Genomic DNA, 27487 nt, shown 5'->3' on the forward strand with positions numbered 1-27487 from the left:
AAATTTTAAGACAGAAAAATTTTATCTCATCCATGTAACTTTTACTTTTTTTTTTATTTCTTTGGAACCTTTGTGATTCACATATATATATATATATATATATATATATTATTACTGTTATTATTATTTTTAAAATTTATTTGAATAAATTCATAAATTAGATCTATATTTTATCATGTATAAAAAATTGTATATATATTTTTTGTTTTTAACGATTTAAAAATTTACCGAATTGTTAATATATATATATTATATATATATTTATTAATTGTGATATCTTTTTAATTTTTTTGTGTACTTCCATATATTTATATATAAATAGAATTTTTGTGTGTTACATTTCTGTTTTTTTTCTTTTTTTTTTGTCTGTCCCTTTTTAGTTTATTACATAAAAAAAGAAAAACAATACATAAAAATATATACATATATATACATATATATATATATATATATATTTTTTGATATATATTTGTCACTTATTTTTAATTAAAATAATATATATATATTTAATTTTTTTTTTTTTTTTTTTGTGAAATGAAGTATATTTTAGTATTCTATTATAAAAGCATTTTTAAAATTTTTATTTTAAAGTTATTAATAAGAATATATTTCGTTTTTTCTTTAAATATAAATAATTATTATCCTTAAAAAAAAAAAAATAATAATGATGAAACCTAAATTGAATAAAAAGAAGTTGTTGTTTCTATATATTATTTCATGATATATAAGAATAAAAAATAATTATTATATAAAATTTTATTATATATAATATAATAGAATATAATATTATAAATTCATTCTGTGTCATCTGTTTTTTTTTTTTCTTTATTTTTATTTTCTTTATATATATACATTTATTGTAATATATTTATAAATTAATATTATATTTAAAATGGTATAATAAAATATAAATTAAAAATTTAATATGGATGATTTTTAAAAAGATATATATATATATATATATATATATATTATTTGGATCGCTATATATTTTATTTTATATATATTATAATATACATATAAAAAATAATATATAATTTTATATATATATTAAAAATATGTATATAATATAAAAATATATATTTATTATATCTCTATACATAATATAATATATTAAAAAAAGAAAAAAAAAATTATATAAAAAAATATACATTTTTGCTATATATTATTTTTATATATAAATATTTTTATTTTATAATGAAATTTTTTTTATAAATAGTTTATCTTTTTCATAATATAATAAATATATAATATATTTATATATTTTTCTTTTTTTATTCTTTATAGAATTATAATTAAATATATTAATATATATATATATTTATATATATTATTATAATTTTATAAAAATGCCTTTTCTTTCTATTTTAAGCTTAAAAAAAAAAAAATAAAAATAAAAAAGAAAAGAAAAATGAATATATTATTATACATACAATATATACAATAATTTAATATAATATTTAAATTTTTTTTTGTGTACGAAAAACAGAAAAAATTATTTATAATATAATAATAATTATTAATTTTATATAATATTTTTATAGATAAATATTTAATGATTACGATATTATGTGATATAATTTTTTTCTGTAACGTATATATATATATATATATATATATATATATTATATATATATATATTATAATTAAAATTATTTGTTGACTTTTGCTTATTATGATTTTTTATTTTTTTTTATATAATTATATAAATATATAAAATATATATATATATATATATATATTATATATATATTTGTTGAATCCTTTATATATTTTGTTTACATATTTATATACCCTTTTTTTTTTTTAAATAATAAAAATATGGTTGCCATAAAAGAAATGAAAGAATTTGCATTTGCTAGACCAAGTTTAGTTGAGACATTGAATAAGAAAAAGAAATTTTTAAAAAAAAAGGAAAAGAGAACATTCGTTTTATCTATCTATGCATTTATTACTTTCATAATATTTTGTATAGGAATATTATACTTTACAAATAAATCATCCGCACATAACAATAATAATAATAAAAATGAACATAGTTTAAAAAAAGAAGAAATTGAATTACTTCGCGTTCTTTTAGAAAAATATAAAAAGCAAAAGGATGGTATCTTGAATGAATCCTCCAATGAAGAAGATGAAGAAAAATACACCTTAAACTCAGAAACTTATAATAATAAAAATAATGTTAGTAATATTAAGAATGATAGTATAAAATCTAAAAAGGAAGAGTATATTAATTTAGAAAGAATATTACTAGAAAAATATAAAAAATTTATCAACGAAAATAACGAAGAAAACAGGAAAGAGTTATCAAATATATTACATAAATTATTAGAAATCAATAAATTAATTTTACGTGAAGAAAAAGATGATAAAAAAGTATATCTTATAAATGATAATTATGATGAAAAGGGAGCTTTGGAAATAGGTATGAATGAAGAAATGAAATATAAGAAAGAGGATCCAATAAATAATATTAAATATGCATCAAAATTTTTTAAATTTATGAAAGAACATAATAAAGTATATAAAAATATTGATGAACAAATGAGAAAATTTGAGATATTCAAAATAAATTATATAAGTATTAAAAATCATAATAAGTTAAATAAGAATGCTATGTATAAAAAGAAAGTAAATCAGTTTAGTGATTATTCTGAAGAAGAATTAAAAGAATATTTTAAAACCTTATTACATGTACCTAATCATATGATAGAAAAATATTCGAAACCATTTGAAAATCATTTAAAAGATAATATATTAATAAGTGAATTTTATACAAATGGAAAGAGAAATGAGAAAGATATATTTAGTAAGGTACCTGAAATATTAGATTATAGAGAAAAGGGTATAGTACATGAGCCAAAAGATCAAGGTCTTTGTGGTTCTTGTTGGGCTTTTGCAAGTGTTGGAAATATTGAAAGTGTGTTTGCAAAAAAAAATAAAAATATTTTGAGTTTCAGTGAACAAGAAGTTGTAGATTGTTCAAAAGATAATTTTGGATGTGATGGTGGACATCCATTTTATTCATTCCTTTATGTTTTACAAAATGAATTATGTCTTGGTGATGAATATAAATATAAAGCAAAAGATGATATGTTCTGTTTAAATTATAGATGTAAAAGAAAAGTATCTTTGTCATCTATTGGTGCAGTTAAAGAAAATCAATTAATTCTTGCATTAAATGAAGTAGGACCATTATCTGTTAATGTAGGAGTAAATAATGATTTTGTAGCTTATTCTGAAGGTGTTTATAATGGCACATGTTCAGAAGAATTAAACCATTCTGTACTTTTAGTTGGTTATGGACAAGTTGAAAAAACTAAATTAAATTATAACAATAAAATACAAACATATAACACAAAAGAAAATTCTAATCAACCAGATGATAATATTATATACTATTGGATTATTAAAAATTCTTGGAGTAAAAAGTGGGGAGAAAATGGATTCATGAGATTAAGTAGAAATAAAAATGGAGACAACGTCTTCTGTGGTATCGGTGAGGAAGTCTTCTATCCTATCTTGTAAATAAAACCACAAATGAATAAATAAATAAATAAATAAATATTATATATATATATATATATATGTACATATGTTAGGATCAAAATATATAAAAGCGAATAATTTCTCATTAACACATTTTATATACCTTATCCTTATTTTTGCATATCAAATTAAAAATTATATTTTCCCCTTTTTAATTATTATACTTCATATTTATTTATTTATTTATTTATTTATTTATTTATTTATTTATGTATAATATTAAACAAATTTATATGCTTATTTTATTTATTAGTAAAATATTTCTAATTATACATTTTTTTTTTTTTTTTCATTTTTTTTCTTTTTTCTTTTTTTTATGTTTAATCCTTTTTTTTTTTTTTTTTAAGATCCAACTTAACACTTTATTATAAAAATTAAATTAAACTCCGTTTTGATATTTATAAATTATAAAATGATGATTTAAACAAAAAAATAAAAAAAAATTATATATAACATAAATAAAAATATAAATATATTAACAGAATATGTAAAAAATAGTAAAAGGAATAAATATATTTTTTTTTTTTTTTTTTTTTTGAATTTTTATATTTTTTTTGTTCCGACATATTTTACTTGAAAAAAAGAAATATTTATATATTTTTATAATTTTATATATTATATATAAATTATATGTTTAATCTATATATTTATTTTAAAAAAAAAAAAAAAAAAAATACCTTTAAATTTTTTAAGCACATATAAAAAAAGAATATTATAATAAAAAATACAAAATAAACGATTTTAAATATACTCGATGGAGCATGATTAAAAAATAAATTTTTTTTCCAAATCACAAAAGAAAAAATTAAGGAATATTTAATAAATTTTTTTCTTTTTATACTTTTAATATGAAAATATAAGATATATAAAATAAAGGGATACAAAAAAAAAAAAAAAAAAAAATATATATATATATATATATATATAATATAAATCAAATAAAATAATATTATAAAGTATTATATAAATAATAATACATATTTTTTAAGTGAAGTTATTAAAAATAAGTTATTTCATTTAATATAAATAAAATATATATATTTATATATATTTCATATATTTAATGAAGCATTTTATGTAATATATTTATAATAATATATTATATATATATATATATATCAATTTTATCTTTGCATTTCTTTCCTTTTTTTTTTTTTTTTTTTTCATCAATCCCTTTAAAATATAAAACTTTTATTTATTAAGGATAGTATGAGAAAGCATACTGGGAAAATTTTACTTGCATCTTCTTGTGCTCTTAGTGTTGGTATTTATTATTATGTAAAAACATCCAAATACTCAGATTATAAGAAAAGATACGAAGGTGTTTTAAATGATATAGAAAGACAAAAAAAAAAATTCAAAAAATGGACATCTGAAAATTTATAAATATAGCAGAAAAAAAAAAAAAAGGAAAAACTATAAGAAACAAATTATATATATTATACATATATATATATATATATATATATGTGTTTATTTTTCTATATTTTCTTATATGATTCAAATATACATTCAATATATGTAATAACCATTTTGCAGCTATATCAATTTAATTATAAATATAGTCATACATCAAAAAAAAAAAAAAAACTATATAAACAATGAATAAATCTATTTCAATAATAAATAAATTAAAATATGTTTTAAAAAGAAAAAATAACAACCTCAATCCGTCGTCGGTTTTTAAAAATTTTAAAATGCAACATATATATTCAAATGAAAAAATTAATAAGAAAGAACATTATATTTATTTTAGGGAACATGATATAAAAAAAGGTAATAAAGATAAATATATAAAAAATAAAATTTATATATATAATATAACATATTATAAGTTGTGCACCTGTTATATATATATATATATATATATATAATATATGTAGCACATATTATTTATATTTTATATTCTTTTTCTTTTTTCATTCAGACTTTGATTACACACATGTAATAAAAACTAGAAATCTATTCAAATCTCGAAGCCAATACAAACATGCATTTTTATTTATTTCAATGGGTTCAATAGTGACCATAATCTTATCCGTATTTTTTTTAACATCAAAATGGAATAATAATAATTATTATTAAAACAAAACAAAAAAAAAATTTACATATATATATATATATATATATATATATTCTTAATATTATATTCATTATACTTTCATCAGCTTTGTTATTTATTTCTTATATAAATTATACTTGTTTATCTTTTATTTTTTTTTTTATTTTTTTTTTTTTAACATTCAATTGAAAATTTATTATATTTTTAAATATGTTTCCTTAAAATTGAATCTAAGCATAGCCTCAAAAAATGTTGTTCATCCTTATTTAAGTTGCCATTATGACCACATTTAACCAAAACAGGCCATCCCAAAGCACTAAATTCAAAGAAAAAAAAAAAAAAAAAATATATATATATATATATATATATATATACATATTAATATTTATATATTATACATAGTAACGTAAAACATATATAAGTTAATTACTTCATATACCTAACATAAAAATATAGACACGGTATTTATATTTATTTATTTATATTTATTTATTTATATTTATTTATTTATTTATATTTTATTATTTTTTTTTTTTTTATTTTTTTTTATTTTATTTTTATTTTATTTTTTTTTTATTTTTTTTTTTTTTGTTATTTACTTTGGCGAATATATTTTATAATTATCCTTATAATATATCCTAAAGTACGATATGGGTAAGAGAGATTTTATATCTATATTCTTATCATCCTCATCATGATTTATATCTAAAGAATTATTCAATCGTTGTATAAAGGTATATATTATATATGTGTGTGTGAAGAGTTTTTTAAATATTAATATACGATATATAAGAAAAATTATAAAATGTATATTAGTATCTTGGCTAATGGTACTATATTCGGAATGTAACTTTTCTGAATATTTTTTCATTTTTTTTATTTCATTTTTTAAAGTAAAATATATCTTGCATATATTCATACGATTATTTAATCTCATCCAACTTACATATTTTTCTAACTCTCCTGAAAATTTAAAATCATTTATATCTATTCCAATATCTTTTGAAAATATACTAAGAAAATAATTTGATTTTCTTGTTATGTCATCCTTATATGTGTTAAAAAAAGCTACCATTTGTTTAATATCTATAATATATGTATTATCATCAAATTTGTAAAATATATCAAACTTATTTTTATTCGTCTCTTTTTTATAATAATCCATACATATAATTAAATCATGTAAGAATAAGCATTTTTTTATTTTAAAATATGGAATAGATATAATATTCTCATTTAAACAATATTCATCTGTACTAGCTATTTCAAATTGTATATTACCCTTACCTTTAATTTTTTTTGTTTTTTTCCCTTCATTGTTATTATTATAGGATGTTGTGAAGCGTTCATCATTATCTATGTTAGATGATAAATCAATACCATTGCGTGACTTTATTTTTGTAAATAAATTTTTAGACGAACTTATAATCTTCTTGTCAGCTTCTTTATGATCATTCCATGGTTTTTTATCTTCTTCATCATCCATTTTATTATTAGGCATATCTTCATTTATCCTTTCCTTCATATTTCTATGAACATCACAATATTGTGATAATAAAAATGGAATTTCATACAATCTATTAGTAAATTCAACTTTTTTAGATAAGGTAAAACATTGAGATGGATAAGAACCATATACTTTCATTTTAAATATAAAAGCTTTTAAAAAATCAATTTGCTCCTTTTCTGGAATATTATTTATTTCATTAAATAATTGTCCACATGAATTTAAATTATATTTTATGGAATCTACAGTTTCATATAAGGAATCGCTAAATTCATCAAGGAATTTTATAACATCTATATCTTCGATACGAAATAGTGATTCCTTATCATTATTTCGATTATCTTTATTTATATGATCATATAAATAATCATTTTTTAAAAAAAATCCACTATATGTAAAATGCACCTTTTCAATATCTTTTCTTTTGGACATATATACGTCTCTTAAAATTTTATTTAATAATTCCATTTCATGCGTAAACTCTTTATTTTCTTTTAACATATCATATATACATGTTTTTTTAAAAAGATTATTATTCATATATTCCATTATATAATCATCATAATTAGAACTTACTTTTTTAAATGTGTCCATAAAACTCACATTATCATTATATATACAATAAATAGCATTATGTGTTTGTTCTTCTAATTTATCTTCCTTTGAATTATACAATGACATAATGGATTTATATGTCTCCAAACCAATCGAAATAAAAGAATTATTTGTTGTAGAGCATTTGTTTAGGAAAGAAATGCAATCATTTAATACTTTCCAACTTTGAAGAAACAGGCGAAAATCAATATTTTTCAGCTTATTTTCTGACCAATAATTATCTACATATTCATCTATAATTAGGGTATCAGCAAAAGTAGGTAAATTTCTATTCATATTGAAACCATCATCCTTATCATTATTATGTACGGTGTCGTTATTTCCCTTTTTATTATTATCATTATTATTTAACCTATGTTCCATTGATTTGTCCACATTTTCTATCCTTTCCCTACTCATATGAAACCCATTTTTTTCATCATCTATTAATAAAGGTAACAAATTTTTATTCATAATCTGTTCATGGTTTAGATATTCATGATTTAGATTTTCTTTTTCGTTTGATTTCCTTCTACTTGAGTCCATATATAAGTTTCCATTTTTATACACCTTGGATATTTCTTTGGATACTCCAGTTATTGAATTAGACATATAGTGAATTATTTCATCATAATTATCATATATTAAAATTTTTGGTACATTTGAATTTATATAATATTTTGTAATATCTAATTTGTAGGATGTAAATTTTAATATGTTATATGCATACTCACCAATCATATATCTAGCTACTTGTTCAAAATTATAAAATGATCTATCAATACATACAAATGAGATTTTTGATTTTTCTTCTTGAGTATTATTATAATTTGTATCTCTATTATTTAATAAGTTTTTATTTTCTATATGATTAATGTTCCATATTTTTTTCATTCTATAATTACATATTTTTAATTTACATAAAGTAAGAAATTGTAATAATAACCACAATATATATTTTATGGGTACTAACAAATGGTCGATTAATTTCTTTTTTTTCCTATTCATGAATAAGATCAATTTATATATTTCCTTTTTAATTCGTCGAATATCTATTTCATTGTTATATATCTTATCTATCATTTCATAGGTGTGATTAGACTTTTTATTAAAATTACTTAAATGATAAGATACATAAGAGCACAATGGACCTCCTATAGATGTTCCATGTAAACCTAAATATTTCACATCTTTTGATAAAAGATATTCAGCAATTTTTAAGGCATCCATGTTATTTCTATTAAAGTTGGGATATCCACATGATTTACCATACCCACGATAATTATATACAAATACATTTATATTATTTTCTAAATAAAACTGTAAGATTCCACCATAACAAGCATTTAATTCATAATATGCTCCATTAGGATTAAAATATAATACAACAGGAATATCACGTAAATAATCTTCATAATATATATAATTATAAAATTGATTATTAAAAGCTTTAAAGAATATATCATATTTATTATGATTATCATTAGATATATCTAAATGAAATAAATGATCAGGATTGGTTCTCAAATTTTTATAATATTTTTCCATCTTGTTATTTAAAAACTGTTTACAAGGTATAAACATACAATCTAATTTATTTCGGTTTATATATAAATATTCTTGTTTTGCGTAATATTTATAAATCATTTCATATTTAAATAAATCTAATGTACCAACTATTTGATTTTTTATAAAAGACTGAATATTACTTATATTCATTTTGTCTTTTAAACTATTTTTTCTAAAAATGTCTCCTAATATATTTATAAGATGTATTAATTTATCTAACAAATTTAAAAATTTATCATCTTCTATTGAAATATAAAAATCATTATAATTTGCATGACTAATGGATTTTTCATAATTCTCATGATAAAATAAAGTTAAAATATTTATTTCCGAATATCCACACATATTCTTATTGGATGATAAATTATCAATACTTTTAAAATTATCCTTACTCTTATCTCTATCCATAATTTTTGATTTTTCATCAACATTTGATTCATTTTTCTTATTACAATGATAAGATTGATCGTTTAGATCTTCACATGTTTTATTTTTTATATTAATTTTATTACAAATTTTAATGTTTTGACTATTTGTATTTCGTAACTTTTTATTTTCGTCTAAGTATGTATTATTATACACATTTAAAATGTCTTTGTTCACATAATTAATCATAGTATTAATTATGCCACTTAATTTTTTTATATAATTCTGAATACATTCATTTTTTAATATCTCGGAAGGTTCCTTTTTTTGGTATATATCTCCCCTGCTTTTTATAAATTCATTAACATTTTCATTAAAATCTTTTCCTATATTAATTTTAGTAAATGTATCAGGACATATAATATCATTCTTATTAACATGTATATTAATTTCATTAATTTTTATCATAAAATACTTCAAATAATAATAAAAATTTAATTGCTCTTCATTCAAATCTACATTTTCTTCTAAATTTATATATAAAAAATAAGTTACATATAAAGTATACAATATATATAAACTACTAAAAAAGTTGTAGTAGTTTTCCTTATTATTACAGGAAAACAATTTTTCTAATTTTATTTTATATATATTCTCCTTATCTTTTTTTTCATTTCGTATCTTCTCTTTAACAATTGTGTGAATGTCATTTAATACAGATGATAATTTAGATGTCTCTCTTAAATAAAATTTGGAAAATTCAATTCTGTTGTCATAGTTGGTCTGTAATAACAAAAATGTTTTGTATAACAAAAATGAATGTAATGAATATATAATGATTATTAAGATGGATTAAATAGCATACAACCTTAATAAATTCATATTACACAAAAAAAAAAAAAATATATATATATATTTCTTATAATATACATATACCATTTAAATATATTATATATGTTTACCTTGTTTTGATAAATGAACAGACTTCCAGGGTACGTTAAAGCTCTTACAACAAAATGGAAACATACATAAAACAATAATATATTAACAAACAAATAAAATAAAGCGTTGTTGAATATAAACAAAAACAAAGACACATATGTGTAAAAAAGGTATAGCAATGTTATACAGAAAAATATTAATGAGCTTTTTTTTTTAAAACTCTTAAGTAACTTTTTGCCAATCATATTTATAATGTCACACATACATATATACATATATATATATATATATATATATATATATATATATAATACTATTAAAAATACTTATAATGTTAATTATAACAATGTCAATTATGCGTAATTACTATTTGTTAATTTTTAGTCATATCATTTATTCAATATACACATATATAAATATATTTTATTTCTGCCTGTTATGCATTTTCAAATATATATGGAGAAAAATTTAAACAAGCATTTACGTAAATTGAGTATATTACACACATATAAATATATTATATTAAAAAGAAAAAGAATTATAAATATTAATAAGATTAATAGCATGAATTGTGTAAAATAATAATAATAATATATATATATATATATATATATATATATACTAATTAAAATTGTTTGTAAAAATTTTATAACGTTAAATTTTTATAAGTTATATTATATATTGGTAACAAACATTAAAGCGAAGAAAATTTTTACACCAAGTATGAAAATTAAAAAAAAAAAAACAAATAAAAAAATAAAATAATCAACTAGGAAATATACATAATATTATATAAAAATATATATATATATATATATATATATATATAAATATTTCCTTAGGTAATTAAAAATACATTTCATTTTATAATTATTGAAAATGCAAGTATTTGTGTATTAATAAAATTGGCTTTTCGTTTTATTTTTTTTTATTTTTTACCTGCATGTTCAAAAATATTTTATAAATTCAAAATTAAAAAAAAATAATAAATGTTATAAAATAAAAAATAAATTATAATAAACAATGATATGAATTAAAAGACATAAATGTTTTTCAAAAAAATGGCAAATAAAAAAAAAAAGAAAGAAAATATGCAAGGATAAAGAAGGATAATAAATTTTTTATATTTTCAGATTATAAAAGCTTTGTATTTCAAAAATTGGAAATAATATGAAAAAATTTAAATAAATTAAATAAATATAAATATAAATATATATATATATATATATATATATATATATATATATATATATATATATTTATTTATTTATTTATTTATTCATTTTTATCTATTTATTTGTCTATTTCTTTATTTAACCACATATATAAATACCCAAACCAATACATATACATATATAAATTTTATATATACGTTTCGTATTTCTCCTTTTTGTTTTCAATATCTTGATTTAATTTGTCCTGTAATTTTAATAAAATGGGATGGTTAACATTCATTTCATATGGTTCTTTTCTATTTTCTGTAAAGAGAATAATTTTTCGTATGGGTAAAATATTCCTAGTTGTTGAACATATAAATGAAAATTCGAATTTGTGAATATCTTTAATATCAATAAAATCTTTTTTTAGTTTTATATTTTCTCTTTCACATAAATTGATTATTTGTTCTCTTATAGTTCCTTTAAGAACTAGTTCATCTTTTGCTGTATACAAGGTATTATTAAGAAAACAAAAAAAATTGCATGATAAACCTTCAGTTATTTGATTGCTTTCATTGAATAAAACTACTTCATGGCTATTTTCATTTTTAAGTTTTAAGAATTTATCTCGTACTTGGAATACATCTGCATATTTTATATTAGGAGTTTTTCTCTCTCCACACATCATATCAATTTGAACATGATCTTGATGTTTTGGTAAACATTTTATGTAACACAAAATAGAATAATATTTTTCTAATGTATCGACAGTACTGTTCATATCCCATGTTAATGTAATCATAACCATATAATTGGAATTATCACTGAAATGTTTATTTTTTAAATCATTTTGTAAATTATTTAAATATTCAAAACCTGTTTTTATATTTTTACTACTATTTTTATATATATCTTCAACTGTTAAATATTTTAAAATTTTCGATATATGTTCTCTGTTCGTATCATTTTCTTGTACCTTCAAATAGTTCGTACAATATTTATGTAAATTATTCATATGAAGACTAAAGTTAAAAATATACTCTGGAGACATCACCGTTTTCATTGTTGTATATACTCCATGTATCCCTAATTTAATAAAATCTTGAACGGATAATTCAACAAGGGATGGAACATTGTCTTTAATTAAAATTGCCATTTTTAATAAAATGATTGATAATTATTAAATTAAAAATTTCACAAATAAAGGAAAGTAATATATGCATATATAAATATATTTATATATATATATATATATATATATGGATAATATATATTTATTGAAATATATAATAAATTTATTTTTATTATGCTTTTCTTAAAATATGTTATGAACAATAGATAATTTAATATACTATTTTATTAAGAATATATATTTTTTTTTAATTCTTCTATAGAATTCAAAATAAAGCAAATGAATATGTAAAATGAAACCATATATTATTATATAAATGGATATATGATAAATTTTAATTAAAATTTCAAATAAGTATCATTCCGAGGTCAATACAAACTAATTAAAAATATTAAAATCTAATTGATAAATTTAGGTATAATTTAAATTATTCTTTTGTAAAATATAATAAAAAGGGGAAAAAACTTAATATATATATATATATATATATATATATAATATATATAATATATATATATATAAGAATTTAGGGTTTTTCTTTATATTTAACAACGTTCATGAGTTATTCCTAAATTTTGACTCTAAAAATTATTGGGGAATATAAATTTTTATATATTAAAAATAAGAATATACATAAAATAAATATATATATGTATATATATTTATTTATATAAATTTTTTTTATTATTATTTTTTTTATATTTTTTTTTTTTTTTTTATTTGTATAAAAATGAACTATATATATATAAGTAAACCTACTGACAACATTGCTTGTATTAGCTCTTTATTTCTTAATATATAATGTATTAATTTTTTGTGCATTTAAAATGAGAGTATTATTCCGAATACTTAATATTTTTTAATTGTTTCACACATTATTTTTTACATATATACGTATAAAATATATATATAATAATATATATTATATATATATATTTCATTACGTTCTCATTTTTGTATTTATAACTAAATTTTGTTTTTATTTATTTTTTTTTTTTTAATCTAAAAAAAAAATTGTGATAACTTACTATTAGAGAACAATTAAAATTATTTATTTTATTTTATTTTTATTTTTTTCATAAAAGGGAATAAAAAAATATCATATTCTTATTTTATATATACGTAAATTTCTAAATGTGTATTTTTTTTTAAAAGTTATTTCTTAAATATTTTTAATAATATATGTTTTAGTTTACATTTATTATAATTTTTTAATTTAAATTTTTTGGTAACATATTACTAAGATAAAGTATTGCTTTTATAAAGTATTTCATCAAAGGTTGATATAAAATAGAAAAAGACAAAAAATATTATTTTTATTAAAACAATAACATACTTAAATTTCATATTGAAATATTATTTTGTATTATTAATTGTTAGAAATAACTGATATTGATTTATTTTCAATTTCAAACTTTATATCATTAGCAAAAATAATAAATAAATGAATAAATAAATAAATAAATAAATATATTGTACATATATATATATATATATATATATATATACTTATTGATTATTTATATATAAAAATATAATATTTCTTATACACAAAGAAATAATATTAATAATAATTGAATTAATATATGTTGATACATGAAGCTGTACATAATATTTGTCATTTAAATTTTATATTTTTTTAATTTTTAATAAATGGTTTGATATAATAATGAAAAAAATTAAAGACGAATTTGATGATTATTATGATGCGTATGAAGAAAATTGGTCCCCCGATACATTTGCCGAATTGGAATCAAGCCAAAGTTTAGAAAAAACAATAAAGAAAAAAATGTACAAAGAAGAATTTGAGCAAAACAATTTTTTTTGTGCGGCAAAGGAAATATATTCAAACAACTCCGAAAATGTGCAAGGGGATAATAATGATATAATAAAAAAAGAAATAACTAATGATGATAATAATGAAATGAAAAAGGAAAATATAGGAAATAATGATAATAATAATAATAATAATAATAATAGTCATTTGGTATTAGATATCGACGGAAATATCGATTTTACTGAGGAAAACGTTGAAGGTTCTAATAAAAATGAATATGAAAATGATTTTGATGAAAGTAAATGGACTCATCATTTTAATGAAGAAAATAAAAAGGAAGATACAAACACGTTATATGAAGAAAGGAAAGATGAAGTAGATGAAAACAGAAAAAGTCATGAAGAAATTAATTTATTTAAAGATATATATGAAGAATTAGAAAATTCCCAAAATGAAAAGGAAAAAAGCTATGTGGATTATTCATATAATGAAAATTATTCTAATAAAAAAAATGAAAATTCTGATTCTTTTTTCAATAATTTAAATATATATAGTAATAATATAGAAAGAAATCATGATGAGAAGGATGATTCGTTAAGTGTCTTTAATAGGAACGAATCGGATTTAAATTTATTAGATGATATAAATGATAGCAATACTTATAACAATAGGAGCAAGGATAAAAATGATTTCAGTCCATGTAGTAATAATAATAATAATAATGATAATAATAATTATAATTATAATAATAATAATTATAATAATAATAATGATAATAATAATATGAATGATATTTTCGAGAAGTGTCATATATATGAAAAAAACGAAGAATATGAGAATTATTCAAACAATTCATTTTCTCATATTTTACAGAAAGAAGAAAAAAATTATGATAATACAATGGAAAATAAAACCGATATGATGAATGTAAACAATTTCGAAAGATATAATTTAAAAGATGAAAACGTAAGTTTACAAAATGATGATATCATGAGCCTTATCAGTGAAAGGTTACAAGAAGATAAAAATAAAAATTTTATGGATTATAGTTTTTATAATAATACTTGTACAAGTTATAATGATAAGGATATAAAAAATATCGTATCAAATTATGATATGTCAAATGATATATCGAATAATTTATCTAATATTATTTCAAATATGATATCGAATAATCTATCTAATATCATATCAAATAATATATCAAATTATAATATATCCGATAGTATTAATTCAAATCATATAATTTCAAATAAAAATAATTTAAAATATAATAATAGTATTAATAATAATGACAGCACTATAGATAATGGAACGAATAGTTCCAATCATATAAATTATAGTAATAATAATATGAAGGATAATACATCTTGTATATATGATAATTATGATCGTAGATTGCATAATAGTTCATCATCCTATAGAGATATGTGCCATGAAAGGAATGATAAAGACACCAATATTAAAAGTGATATTATTACTACATGTTTAGATAATGATTATTCTAATATGAATTATAGTTCTGATAATTCTTATGTAGATAAGGAGATCAAGCGTATGTTTGATGAAGATAATTTACAAGATGGTTCAATAGAATATAACAATAATTATAAACAATTTGATAAATCGATAAACAAAGAACATAATAGTGAAAAGACAGACACACGAAACGAGATAAATAATACTAAAAATAATGATACAAAGATAAATATAAATAGGTATAATGAAGAATGTTACCCTAGAGAACATTTGGAAAAACTTGAAAAGGAATTAATAATGAATGAAAAAAATAAAATAAATAATTATACTGAAAGTGATATATATAATACTAGCGAAAAAAAAACAAAATGTGCATTAGAAAAAGAAGTAAATGATGAAGAGATTAAAACAAGGGAAAATAGTATTGATATTTGTGTAGATCTAAATGATGAAGAACCTTGGGACGAAAATATAAAAAGAGAAAACAACAATGACAAGAAAAGATTAACTTATAAGAATGAAAAATATAATAAATACGCAATTTTGAAAGATAAGGGTTCAAAAATGAACAACAACAACAACAACAACAACAACAATAATAATAATAATAATAATAATAATATTGAAAGGAACAACGTGAATGTTATAGGGGAGAAAAAGAAGAAACAAACTAAAAAGGAAACATCACAAAATAATAATAATCATAATATTAATAAGAAAGAAAAGATTATATCTACAAAATTAATAAACCAAACGAACCAAAGTGATAACCTAAAGGAACTAGGAAATGAATTAAATAATCAGATAAATAAACTCGAAAAAGAACAAGATAAAGTTAAAAAGCTAGAATATGAATTAATAGCTAAAAGTGCAGAAATGGAATTAGAAAGAGAAGAAATGAAAAATAACATGGAACAAGAAAAAAAAAAAATGATGAAAACTATTGAAGAAGAAAAAAAAAAATGGAATAAAGAAAAAAAAAGAATCGAAGGAGAAGTAGAGAAACAAAGAAATATTATAATGCATAAAAGAAAATTAACAAACGAAATAGCAATGTTCAAAAATAGAATAAAAGAATTAGAAGAAAATTTAGAAAAAGAAAAAAAAGAACATAGAATTCTTGTAGAGAAATTAAAAAAAAAGATAGACAATTTAAAAATTGAAAATGAAAAAATTAAAACTGAATTAAAAATATCAAATGAATATAGAAATAAATTAGAAGTATATCAACAAAATACTATTATGAAATTAGCTACAACTGTTAATAAAAAAAAAAACCAAAAGTATAAAAGTAAAAATTTTCTAAATACATCATCTGAATCGTCCATTCAAGAAGAAATATATAATAATAGTAATAATAATAATAATAATAATAATAATAATAATAATAATAGTATAGACAATAGCGATATTATAGATAATCACCATTATGCTAAAAATAAATCACATGATACAAAAAAAATTAATAAATTTGATATAGACAAAAGCTTGTTGGACTCTTCAGATAATTCTGATGAAATAAAAAAAATTATTAATCATAAAAAGAATAATATACATAAAGATTTAGAAATTATATATAATAGTTCTACTAACACAGATGATGGAATTTATAACAACAAAATAAAAAACAATATAAAAATAAAAAGTAATAATAATAATAATAATAATATGAACTTGAAAAATAACAAAAATAAATTTACATTGGATAAATTATTTATTCAAAACAAAAAAGATAAAGATAGTTATAAAAATTCAGATAATAATAAAATTGATGAAGAATATATAAATAAAAATTTAAAGAGAATGAGATCAATAATTAAAAATAAAAAAAAATACCTAGAAGATAAAATGTCTAATCATGAAAATGATGATACTTGTAGTTTACTAACTACTACAAACGAAATTAATTTGAATGACAAAGAAGTATTTTTTTATGAAAACTGTAAAAAGAATAAGGATAAAATTTCATTTAATGATGATATAAATTATGCAAATAATAAATCAAATATAAAATATGATAAAAGAACATCAAATAAAGAGGGCGGTGATATTATATATGAAAATATGAATAAAAAGAAAAACAAAGGTAGTACATTAAATGATAACAATAATAATAATAAAATAATGAAACCGTCTTTGGTTAATAATACAAATGAAATATATATGAGTGATCTTAATACGAATGAGCATAATGAAACTTCGTACAAGCCACATAGAAATTATTCTACTAGTAATCAAAAAGGAAAAGATGATATTATAAATAATAAAATATTATCTAAAAAAAAAACAAATAGTACGGATAGTTATAATAAAAATAATAATATAGGTAATGATAATATTTTAAAACCTTTTGGTAAGGACTGGGATTTTGTAATAAACTTTGATTTCGACGAATTATTCAATCAATGTGAAAATGTTATAGAATCTATTTTTTCCTCATCCAAAAAAATAAAATATAGACAAGCATTTATTGATGGAAAGGTGGAAACTTTATTTGATGATGGGTTAAAATTAATTGAGAAAAATAGAAATAAAAAAATTATGCATCCAAGTAATATAACAATATATCTGTATCCTACCAAAGATTACAAGGCACATTTTCCCAATTCGTACATGGTAAAATTTAAGAAAAAATAAAAAAAAAAAAATTTAAATGAGCACATATATATATTTATGTATATATATATGACCATATTGGTCTTGCTATATATCATACATTTTTATAATAATATTATGTCTGCTTTTTAGTTATTTCGATTTGTTAATAAAGGAATATATCAGGTGAACATACCAAATAAATGTCAACTAAACAAGTAAATAAGAAAAAAAAAAAAAAAAATAATAATAATAATAAAACATCGTTAGAGATTATTTTTTCCATTACATATATGTACATATATATATATATATATATATATATATACATTTTTTTTTATATGTATGTATTTTTCTTTTTATTTTTATTTTCTTCAGATTTCCAAGTGGACAAGTGGATTGTAAATATACTGATGGTCATATACAAATACTATTTTGTGATGGAAAAAGAAAAGAAATACTACCCAACAGGGAAGAGTATGTTATATTACGAAACGGTAAAATATTAAAATTAATATAAAAATACACTTATATAAAATATTAAGAATAAAACATATGTATATTCTTTTTTTCTTATTTAAACATTTTTTTATTTTAATACATTTATAACTACAACGTCAATATTATAAATAAATATGATAAAAATATATTTTTTTTTTTTTTTTTTTTTTTTTTTTTCCATTTCCCTACAGGAACTATAAAAAAGTTAAATTAATATGATGTGTTCACTTATATGAATATATGTTGGATATATGATTAACTCATGAAATTTAATGTTCTATTCATAATTGAGGATATAACAATATAAACATTTAAAATGTCAATGAAAAATAAAGGAACAAATAAATTTTATATTTTATATAATCTGGATTATAAATATTTTTTTAAAAAAGATTTATATAAATATATTTCTTATTTTATTATTTTTTTTTTAATCTTATTGGAATATATTATATATATAGAACATATATTATTTAATTATTATTTTCTTTATTTATTTATTTATTTATTTTTTTTTTTTTTTTTTTTTTTTTTGTTATATATTACAATTTTATAAATATATATATATATATATATATATATATATATAATATAATATAATATATTATTTATATATATTTTTTTTTTTATCCATTTTAAGGAGTTCACATATTTAGTGCTTCCATTTGTAAGCACATATTAAAAAATTATGTTCGTATTTCTTCTTTCCTTTTTAAATTCAAAACAAAAAATAAATAATTTATAAAGTATATGAATATATTATATATAATATATATATTATATATATATATATATATATATTTTTTTTTTTTTTTATGCATTGATAATAATTGTATGTAATTAGATTTATCATATGTTTCATTAATCGGTAAATATTTTAATATATATATATTTATATATATAAATAATGTTTTTAAAATATATTTTTCCTATTGAGAAATATATAAAAAGATTATTCGTATTCTTAATTCAGAATATTTTATATATATATATATATATATATATTATATATTTCTTTATTTATTTTAGTATTATTACAAAATGATATTTCAAATATAGTAATTATATAATCCATTTCAGAAAAGTTATATTTTCAAAAAAAAAAAAAAACAAAAAAAAAAAAAATTAAAATGAAATTAAATTAAATAAAATAAAACAAAATAAAACAAAATAAAATAAAGTAAAAGAACAAATTAGGAGTAACTAATTTAGAATATTTATATAATGATGAAATGGATGTTTGTATAATGTTATATGAATAAGGAATTTTCTTGATATTATAATTTATTTCCGTGATTATAAGGATTTCACATATTCTATATATAAATATATAAATATATATATATATATATATATATATATATATATATATATATATATTTATTTATTATTTTTATTTATTGTTACATATGCATTTTCCCTTTCATTATTCTATTTCTACATATATATTTTTTTTTTTTTTTATAAAATATGGATGAAGAGAAACTTTTAAACTATACCAGTCCCAGTAACAGCATCAATAATATACCATACAGTAACTTTATTTTACCCATGTTAATAAAAAGAAAAATGATTAACGATTTATATAATGATAATATTAATGATGATGAAAATACAGGAGGTGGAATATATGATAGGAAACGAGCTAGGAAAAGTTTATATGAAAACTTTGAACTTTTAAAAGAACAAAAATTAGATGAACATGATATATGTATAGATCATTTTAAGGATATGGAAAAATATACTGAAAAAATTTGTGAATTAAAAAATATATATAATTTTTTATTTAATAATGTTAATATAGATTATAACAATTATGATATTTTATATGTCAATAAAAAATTTTGTACCATCAATTGTAATAATATAATTTATAATAAGAATATATTTATAGACAATTTTATATACAACTTATTCAATTATCATAAGATAGCTAAAGGTCATACACAAAATGATGTAATAAAATATGGGAAAGGAAATTTATATAATGTTGCACATGATGTTTATAATAATAAATATGTAAAAAAAAAAAAAAATATTGGTAGAAGATACCTAAATTGTATATCCAATCAAATATTATATATTGATGATTTATCAAGACATGATATTTTATTATTAATATCTTTTTTTATTCAATTACAAAATGAACAAAAAAAAAATGAAAAAGAAGAAAAAAATTTAGAAAATATTGCAAACATTAATGAAATAAAAATGAATATATATTCTTTAAATGATATTTATAATTATTATTATAAAGAAAAAGTATATCAATGTTTTACCTGTGGATTGAGATTTATGACTAGTATGGACAAATTAAATCATTTAGAAAATCATTACAAGAAAAGCCAATTTTATCTGAACAATTCTGAAAGAAGCTCTTTTACGAAAAGTAAAAAAAGATTTCTTTATTTAGACCACATAAATTTACCTATAGAAGTTTTCGTTTGTAAAAATTATTCCATATTCGAAGATTTTTATGATAATGTAGTAACCAAAAACATGGCTTCGTTTAATTTCCAAGGTTCTCATATAGAGGAACAAATATTGGATGATAATAATGATAACGATAGTTATCATAATGATGATGAAAAAATATATTATGAAGAAGGAGAAAAAAAAAAAAAAGATGAAAGTAAAAATAATGATAGTTTATATTCCTATCTTCATACGAAAATACATACACATCCTAATAAGGATAAAAATCAAGAATCATTTTTAAATAATAATACAAAAAATATACAAGAAAAATATAATGTTTACAATATGTTATCATATAATAATAATAATAATAATAATAATGATGTAGCTAACCTATTTAATTTTAAAAAAACATATAATAATATAGATAATTTTTTTCATAATAAGGAAACAATACATAATATGATCAATCCTAATATGGCAGTAGATAAAAATAAAAAAAAAAGAAATATTTTAAATGATAGGGAAAAAGGTAGTAATGAAATAAATTTCTTTGATTATATTTATGGAAATGAAAATACATATGATGTTTACTTATCTAATTATTATACAGTAACTGAAGATAATAGTGTTTTAATAAATTATATTAATGGCCCTACTATGTATAGAAATATTATGAAATGTTTAGAAATTAAAGATATATATAATTATAAATTTCCTTCATGGATACCTAAAAGAAGTATAAATAATTTTTTTATTAAACGAATTATTGAAATAGATAAGGATCTTATAGGTATTCAAAAGAAGACAAATATATTTACAAATATCTTATCTGGTAGGACTCCTAGTAATACCTTTCCTCTTAATTCATATAACATACAAGATGATCTTAATATTAATAATAATACGAATAATAATTTAAAAGGGAAAAATAAAAAAAAAATTGATGTAATTAACAAAAACAATTTGTGGAATATTTGTACTACCCATGAATTTTATAATAGTAAAGGGTTGTGTCCAATTAATGTTTTCTTAAGTTATCAAAAGGAAAATACTCTGGATCATCAAACAGAACACAGTGATAAAAATGATCATGATGATAAAGAAGAATCAAATAATTACCCTATGCAGAATTCTATATGTACACAAGAAAGTGTCGAAAACAATCATGTATTATATTCCTTTCTAAATATTTTTAATCAAAAGTATTTTGCACAGACAGATATTTTTAAAAATATATTACTCTTTCATATAAGGAAACATTATTTTATGATAATAAATGAGCTTAAGGATAATATCGATTTTAATGAATTACATTCACGATTATTTCAGTATATATATAATAATTACTCTAAGACCATATCTATATTTAATATAAATAATTATAAAATAGACACCTGTTTTTTGTGTAAAGAAAACTTTTCTTTTGAATATTCCTATGAGTATAATGATTTTTATTATACGAATGTTATTTGTGTGGATTTAAAAAATGTATATGAAAATGATGATGTGGAAGATACAGAAGAGGACGCAAACAAAAATTACGATATTGATATGAGTATAAAAAGAATTGATCATATGTGTGATGAATATGTTTATAATAATAATAGTTATGATATAATGGATAAATGTTTATATGAAAAACATAAAGAATTAAATGAATTGTTGTATGAAAATAATAAAGAAATGTCTGATGACGCTATAACGCAGGTAGAATTATTGAATAACAAAATGGTTAATAACGAAATTAATGAATGCTCCAACCATAATAATATAAAGAAGGTAAATAACATAAATACATATGATAATATAAATATTAATAATATATTTACTGATATCAAAAAAATTATAGATGATAATTGCTTCCTTGGAAATACAATTATCGAATCTAATATGGATTGTAATTTTCATATGAATATTATAAATAAAAAAAATAAAAAAAAAGATCATATCATGAATCATTATAATAATTTATTTAAAAATTTGTGTATTCCATATGATACATTAGATATATTACATAGAATTAAAAAGGGTGACATAACAGGTAAGACAAATATGACAACAAATAATTTTAGTAATAACACAACAAATGATGAAGGATATACAAATGAGGAAATAGATAATTTTTTAAAAAATTATGATAACATAACAAATGATATAAAAAATGCCGTATTTCAAAGTACTTACCACAATAGATCTCCATCAAAAAATAAAAATTCTTTTAACGATATAATTATGAGTTATATATATAATGATGAAAATAAAAAAAAGCAGCATAGCAATATTTTCTTCCCATCTAAAAATTATACTTATACAAATTTTACATATTTCCATATACAGTGTTTTAAAAATTATATAGAATATAATATACTTCCATATTACTTCCTTACAAAATTAAATGACAAATATTTTAAAAATATAATATTGGGAGCAATAACTGATTTATATAATTCGTACAAAAATATATGTAACAAGAGAAATAATAGAGATCTTAAAATAAGTAACGTAAAAAAAGGACAAATTCATAAAAGGAGACACTTTTAATGATCAAAGTTCACATGCCGTAACAGCACTTCGATATAAAGATATTAGTACATATGCATGCTTGTCTATAGTGATACCGAATCACAACATAAGAACTTAATATTAATCATGTAATAGATTAATTATTTTGTGCTTATATATTACATCAAACCCTTCATTTGTCAAATGGAATATTTATCAATATATATATAATATATATATAATGTATATTTCTTTTTTATTTTTTTTTTTTTTTTTTGGTTTCATTGCATATTTTAGTCTTTCTTTTTTTCTTAAAATGTATGTTTATAAAAGGCATACTTTTTTTTGACAATTTGTTTTAAAACATTTTTTTTAGTAATTTTTTTAAAAACTTGAAAAAAAAAAAAATAAAATATAATAAAAATAAAAATAAAAAAAAATAAAAAAAATATTTGTTGAAAAAGATAATTTTTATTATATTTTCGATATTTATTATATTTATTTTATTTTTCTTTTTGTAAATAAAACAAAAACATATGTTAATTATAAATACTTGGTTATATACCACATATACATATATATGTACATAAATATATATATATATATATATATATATATAGTTTACAAAATTTTAGGTATGAAAAAAATTGAAATTATTAATATATGGTATATATACATATGGTGGATCGTACATATATATAATATGTAATGTATAAAAAGAAAAATAAAATAAGAGCTTATACTAAATTAGTATAATATGAAGTTATATATATATATATATATATATATAACATATATACTTGATTTTATTGTATTTTTGCTTTTCCCTAAAATTAGTAATCTAGGGGACATCTGACACAATTTTTTACAAAATCACAGAATTTGCATTTCCACTTATCAGAATTTTCTACAACATCACTAGATCTTTTACCATCCCAATAATCAAGTAATATATTTATAGTATATAAAGTAGAGTGATAAAAGTATGGAATTAGATTTCTTGAAAATTCTTTTCCCTCATGTTCATATACAATTTCCATTTCTTCTTTAATTTTTGGTAATTTCATAAATAATTTATTTAATTCGATAGATAAGTTTTCTAAATTTTTATATTTAACAAGATCAACAGCAGTAAATTCGAATAAGGGATCACATTCATAAATTTCAAAAAGTTTTTTAAAATCAGCTTTTCCATTTTTTAATTGTTGTAATATAAGACAATATGTTTGAACTTGTATTGCTGAAGTTCTTTTTTGTGCTAGAGAAGGTTCTTTCTTTTCTTTTCTTGTTTTGGTATCGGATATAATAAGATATTCTTTTTTAGTAACATTATCATATTCAATTCTGAGTTCATCAATAATACCTCTTAAAACATAATTTCTTATAATACCAAAAACCCAAACTTCTCTAGCTTTTTTGGTTTGGAATAATTGTCCTAATAATGTAATACTATTTAATAAACGATAACCTAAAGATTCTTCTCTTGTATTCACTTCGACATTTACAATTAAATGATCAGCTTTTTCTAATATTTCATGTCTCTCGATACCTAAACGCATAGCTTCTGTTTCTCTTCTTTTCCCTGTCGTTAAAACTAATTCCAGTTGCTGTTCACACCATAATTGAGCTGACAAATCTGTAATACTTAATTTATATTTTTTATTAAATTTTTCATTTGGAGATTTAGATACTTTATATAATTTTTCTGTCTCGTTAATTTGTTGTTCTTCTAATAAATCCTCTATATCATTTACTAACAAATCAAATTCAGATGGTGATAAAATATCATTCTTCTGTTCTTTTACATGCTCATGAAAAAGCCTATTTCGTTTTTCTATATTTAAGCTATCATCTTCCTCTTCCTTTTTCCAAATTATATTGTATGTCGTAAGCATTTTAAAAAAAAAAAAAAAATAACAAAAAAAAAATAATATACAAATTATATATAAATGTTTTGAAAAATATTTTTCTACGTTATATATGTTTAAATGTGTAAATATTTATCTATATACATAAAAATATATAAATCTATGTAAATATGTACCTATACATATATAAATATATAAATATATAAATATATATATATATAAATATATAAATATATATATATATATATATATATATATATATATATATATATATATATATATAAGTACATATATACATATGTGTATATTTCATGTTTCCTTTATAAAATTTCTCCTATAAAATAGAAGGCCCATTTTACATAACACGCACATATAATACTAATTTATATTAAAATTATCTATACATATAAATATACATAATATCACAATTTGATGTATTATATTATAGAGAAAAACATAAAGGACCAAATATACATATACAAAAAAAGAAAAAAATATAAAATAAAGTAAAATATAAAATGATAATGTAAAAATGAAGATAATACATAAAATATATATATATATATATATATATATATATTCTTATATATTTATGAAATATACCCTAAATTAATAGTTTATTTAAAAAAAAAAAAAAAAAATACAAAAGTTATCAATTAATGAATTATATACATTTACTATCTAATATTTTATATATACCATATATAATGCGAAAATTTTTATATACAATCAGATATATAATAATTTTTACATTATATATATATTATATACATAAAAGGAACGAGAAAAAAAAAAACACATTAAACGCATATACATATATATATATATATATAATTATATATATATATATATATATATAATAACATAAGATAAATCCTATAAGTTGATTTTTTTAAAAATATTTCACAATAAATATAACATAAATATATAATTATATATATATATATATATATATATATATAACCATTGACTTTTCTATAAAGTGTATATATAATTATATTTTTAAATAACAGTAATTATCAAAACTGTTATTTTGTGTATTTAGTCATTATCTCATGTAAAATATATATAAATGTATATAATAAAAAAAGGTGTATACTAATTTGCATATAATATATATATATATATATATATATATTATATACTTCATCAAGGTATATTTCTTAATTATTTATTTATTTTTTTTTTTTTTCTATTTAGATTTATAATAAATAATATAAAATATATGAGATTAAATAAATTAAAAAAAAAAAAAAAAAAGACGAAAATATGTATTTATATATATATATATATATATATATTAAAGCAAAAATAAAAATATATAAATGTGTAAAAAGTATTATACATATATGTGTCCACTGAAATGAACAGACTTCATTTTACTTTATTTTTTTTTAATATTTTTTTTCCAAAAGAATACTCATATCATACATAATATATACATGAATGATATATAAATATAA

The 27487-nt window shown here is 18.1% G+C and overlaps 8 protein-coding genes across 8 annotated transcripts; 5 read left to right on the forward strand and 3 right to left on the reverse strand.

The window, feature by feature from the left end:
- Positions 1 to 1821: 1821 nt before the first annotated feature.
- Positions 1822 to 3531, forward strand: PF3D7_1458000 (cysteine proteinase falcipain 1; the record flags this gene model as incomplete). The annotated part of the gene is made up of 1 exon (XM_001348691.1): positions 1822 to 3531. One exon carries the CDS (start codon positions 1822 to 1824, stop codon positions 3529 to 3531), a length of 1710 nt encoding a protein of 569 aa, XP_001348727.1.
- A 1230-nt stretch (positions 3532 to 4761) lies between these two features.
- On the forward strand, positions 4762 to 4938 carry PF3D7_1458100 (protein PET117, putative; the record flags this gene model as incomplete). Its single annotated transcript, XM_001348692.1, has 1 exon — positions 4762 to 4938. One exon carries the CDS (start codon positions 4762 to 4764, stop codon positions 4936 to 4938), a length of 177 nt encoding a protein of 58 aa, XP_001348728.1.
- A 215-nt stretch (positions 4939 to 5153) lies between these two features.
- On the forward strand, positions 5154 to 5637 carry PF3D7_1458200 (conserved Plasmodium protein, unknown function; the record flags this gene model as incomplete). Its single annotated transcript, XM_001348693.1, has 2 exons — positions 5154 to 5328; positions 5480 to 5637. The coding sequence occupies 2 exons, from the start codon at positions 5154 to 5156 to the stop codon at positions 5635 to 5637; spliced, it is 333 nt and encodes a 110-aa protein (XP_001348729.1).
- A 181-nt stretch (positions 5638 to 5818) lies between these two features.
- PF3D7_1458300 (conserved Plasmodium protein, unknown function) lies at positions 5819 to 10867 on the reverse strand (the record flags this gene model as incomplete). Its single annotated transcript, XM_001348694.2, has 3 exons — positions 5819 to 5930; positions 6214 to 10433; positions 10613 to 10867. 3 exons carry the CDS (start codon positions 10865 to 10867, stop codon positions 5819 to 5821), a joined length of 4587 nt encoding a protein of 1528 aa, XP_001348730.2.
- Positions 10868 to 11954: 1087 nt separating this feature from the next.
- PF3D7_1458400 (aminodeoxychorismate lyase) lies at positions 11955 to 12905 on the reverse strand (the record flags this gene model as incomplete). Its single annotated transcript, XM_001348695.1, has 1 exon — positions 11955 to 12905. The coding sequence occupies one exon, from the start codon at positions 12903 to 12905 to the stop codon at positions 11955 to 11957; it is 951 nt and encodes a 316-aa protein (XP_001348731.1).
- Positions 12906 to 14550: 1645 nt separating this feature from the next.
- Positions 14551 to 19447, forward strand: PF3D7_1458500 (spindle assembly abnormal protein 4, putative; the record flags this gene model as incomplete). The annotated part of the gene is made up of 4 exons (XM_001348696.1): positions 14551 to 18753; positions 18886 to 18950; positions 19111 to 19229; positions 19425 to 19447. 4 exons carry the CDS (start codon positions 14551 to 14553, stop codon positions 19445 to 19447), a joined length of 4410 nt encoding a protein of 1469 aa, XP_001348732.1.
- Positions 19448 to 20703: 1256 nt separating this feature from the next.
- PF3D7_1458600 (zinc finger protein, putative) lies at positions 20704 to 24195 on the forward strand (the record flags this gene model as incomplete). The annotated part of the gene is made up of 1 exon (XM_001348697.1): positions 20704 to 24195. One exon carries the CDS (start codon positions 20704 to 20706, stop codon positions 24193 to 24195), a length of 3492 nt encoding a protein of 1163 aa, XP_001348733.1.
- Positions 24196 to 24989: 794 nt separating this feature from the next.
- On the reverse strand, positions 24990 to 26051 carry PF3D7_1458700 (exonuclease V, mitochondrial, putative; the record flags this gene model as incomplete). The annotated part of the gene is made up of 1 exon (XM_001348698.1): positions 24990 to 26051. The coding sequence occupies one exon, from the start codon at positions 26049 to 26051 to the stop codon at positions 24990 to 24992; it is 1062 nt and encodes a 353-aa protein (XP_001348734.1).
- Between the last annotated feature and the right edge of the window lie 1436 nt (positions 26052 to 27487).

Source organism: Plasmodium falciparum (genome assembly GCF_000002765.6).
Source record: "Plasmodium falciparum 3D7 genome assembly, chromosome: 14".
NCBI classification, from domain to species: domain Eukaryota; phylum Apicomplexa; class Aconoidasida; order Haemosporida; family Plasmodiidae; genus Plasmodium; species Plasmodium falciparum.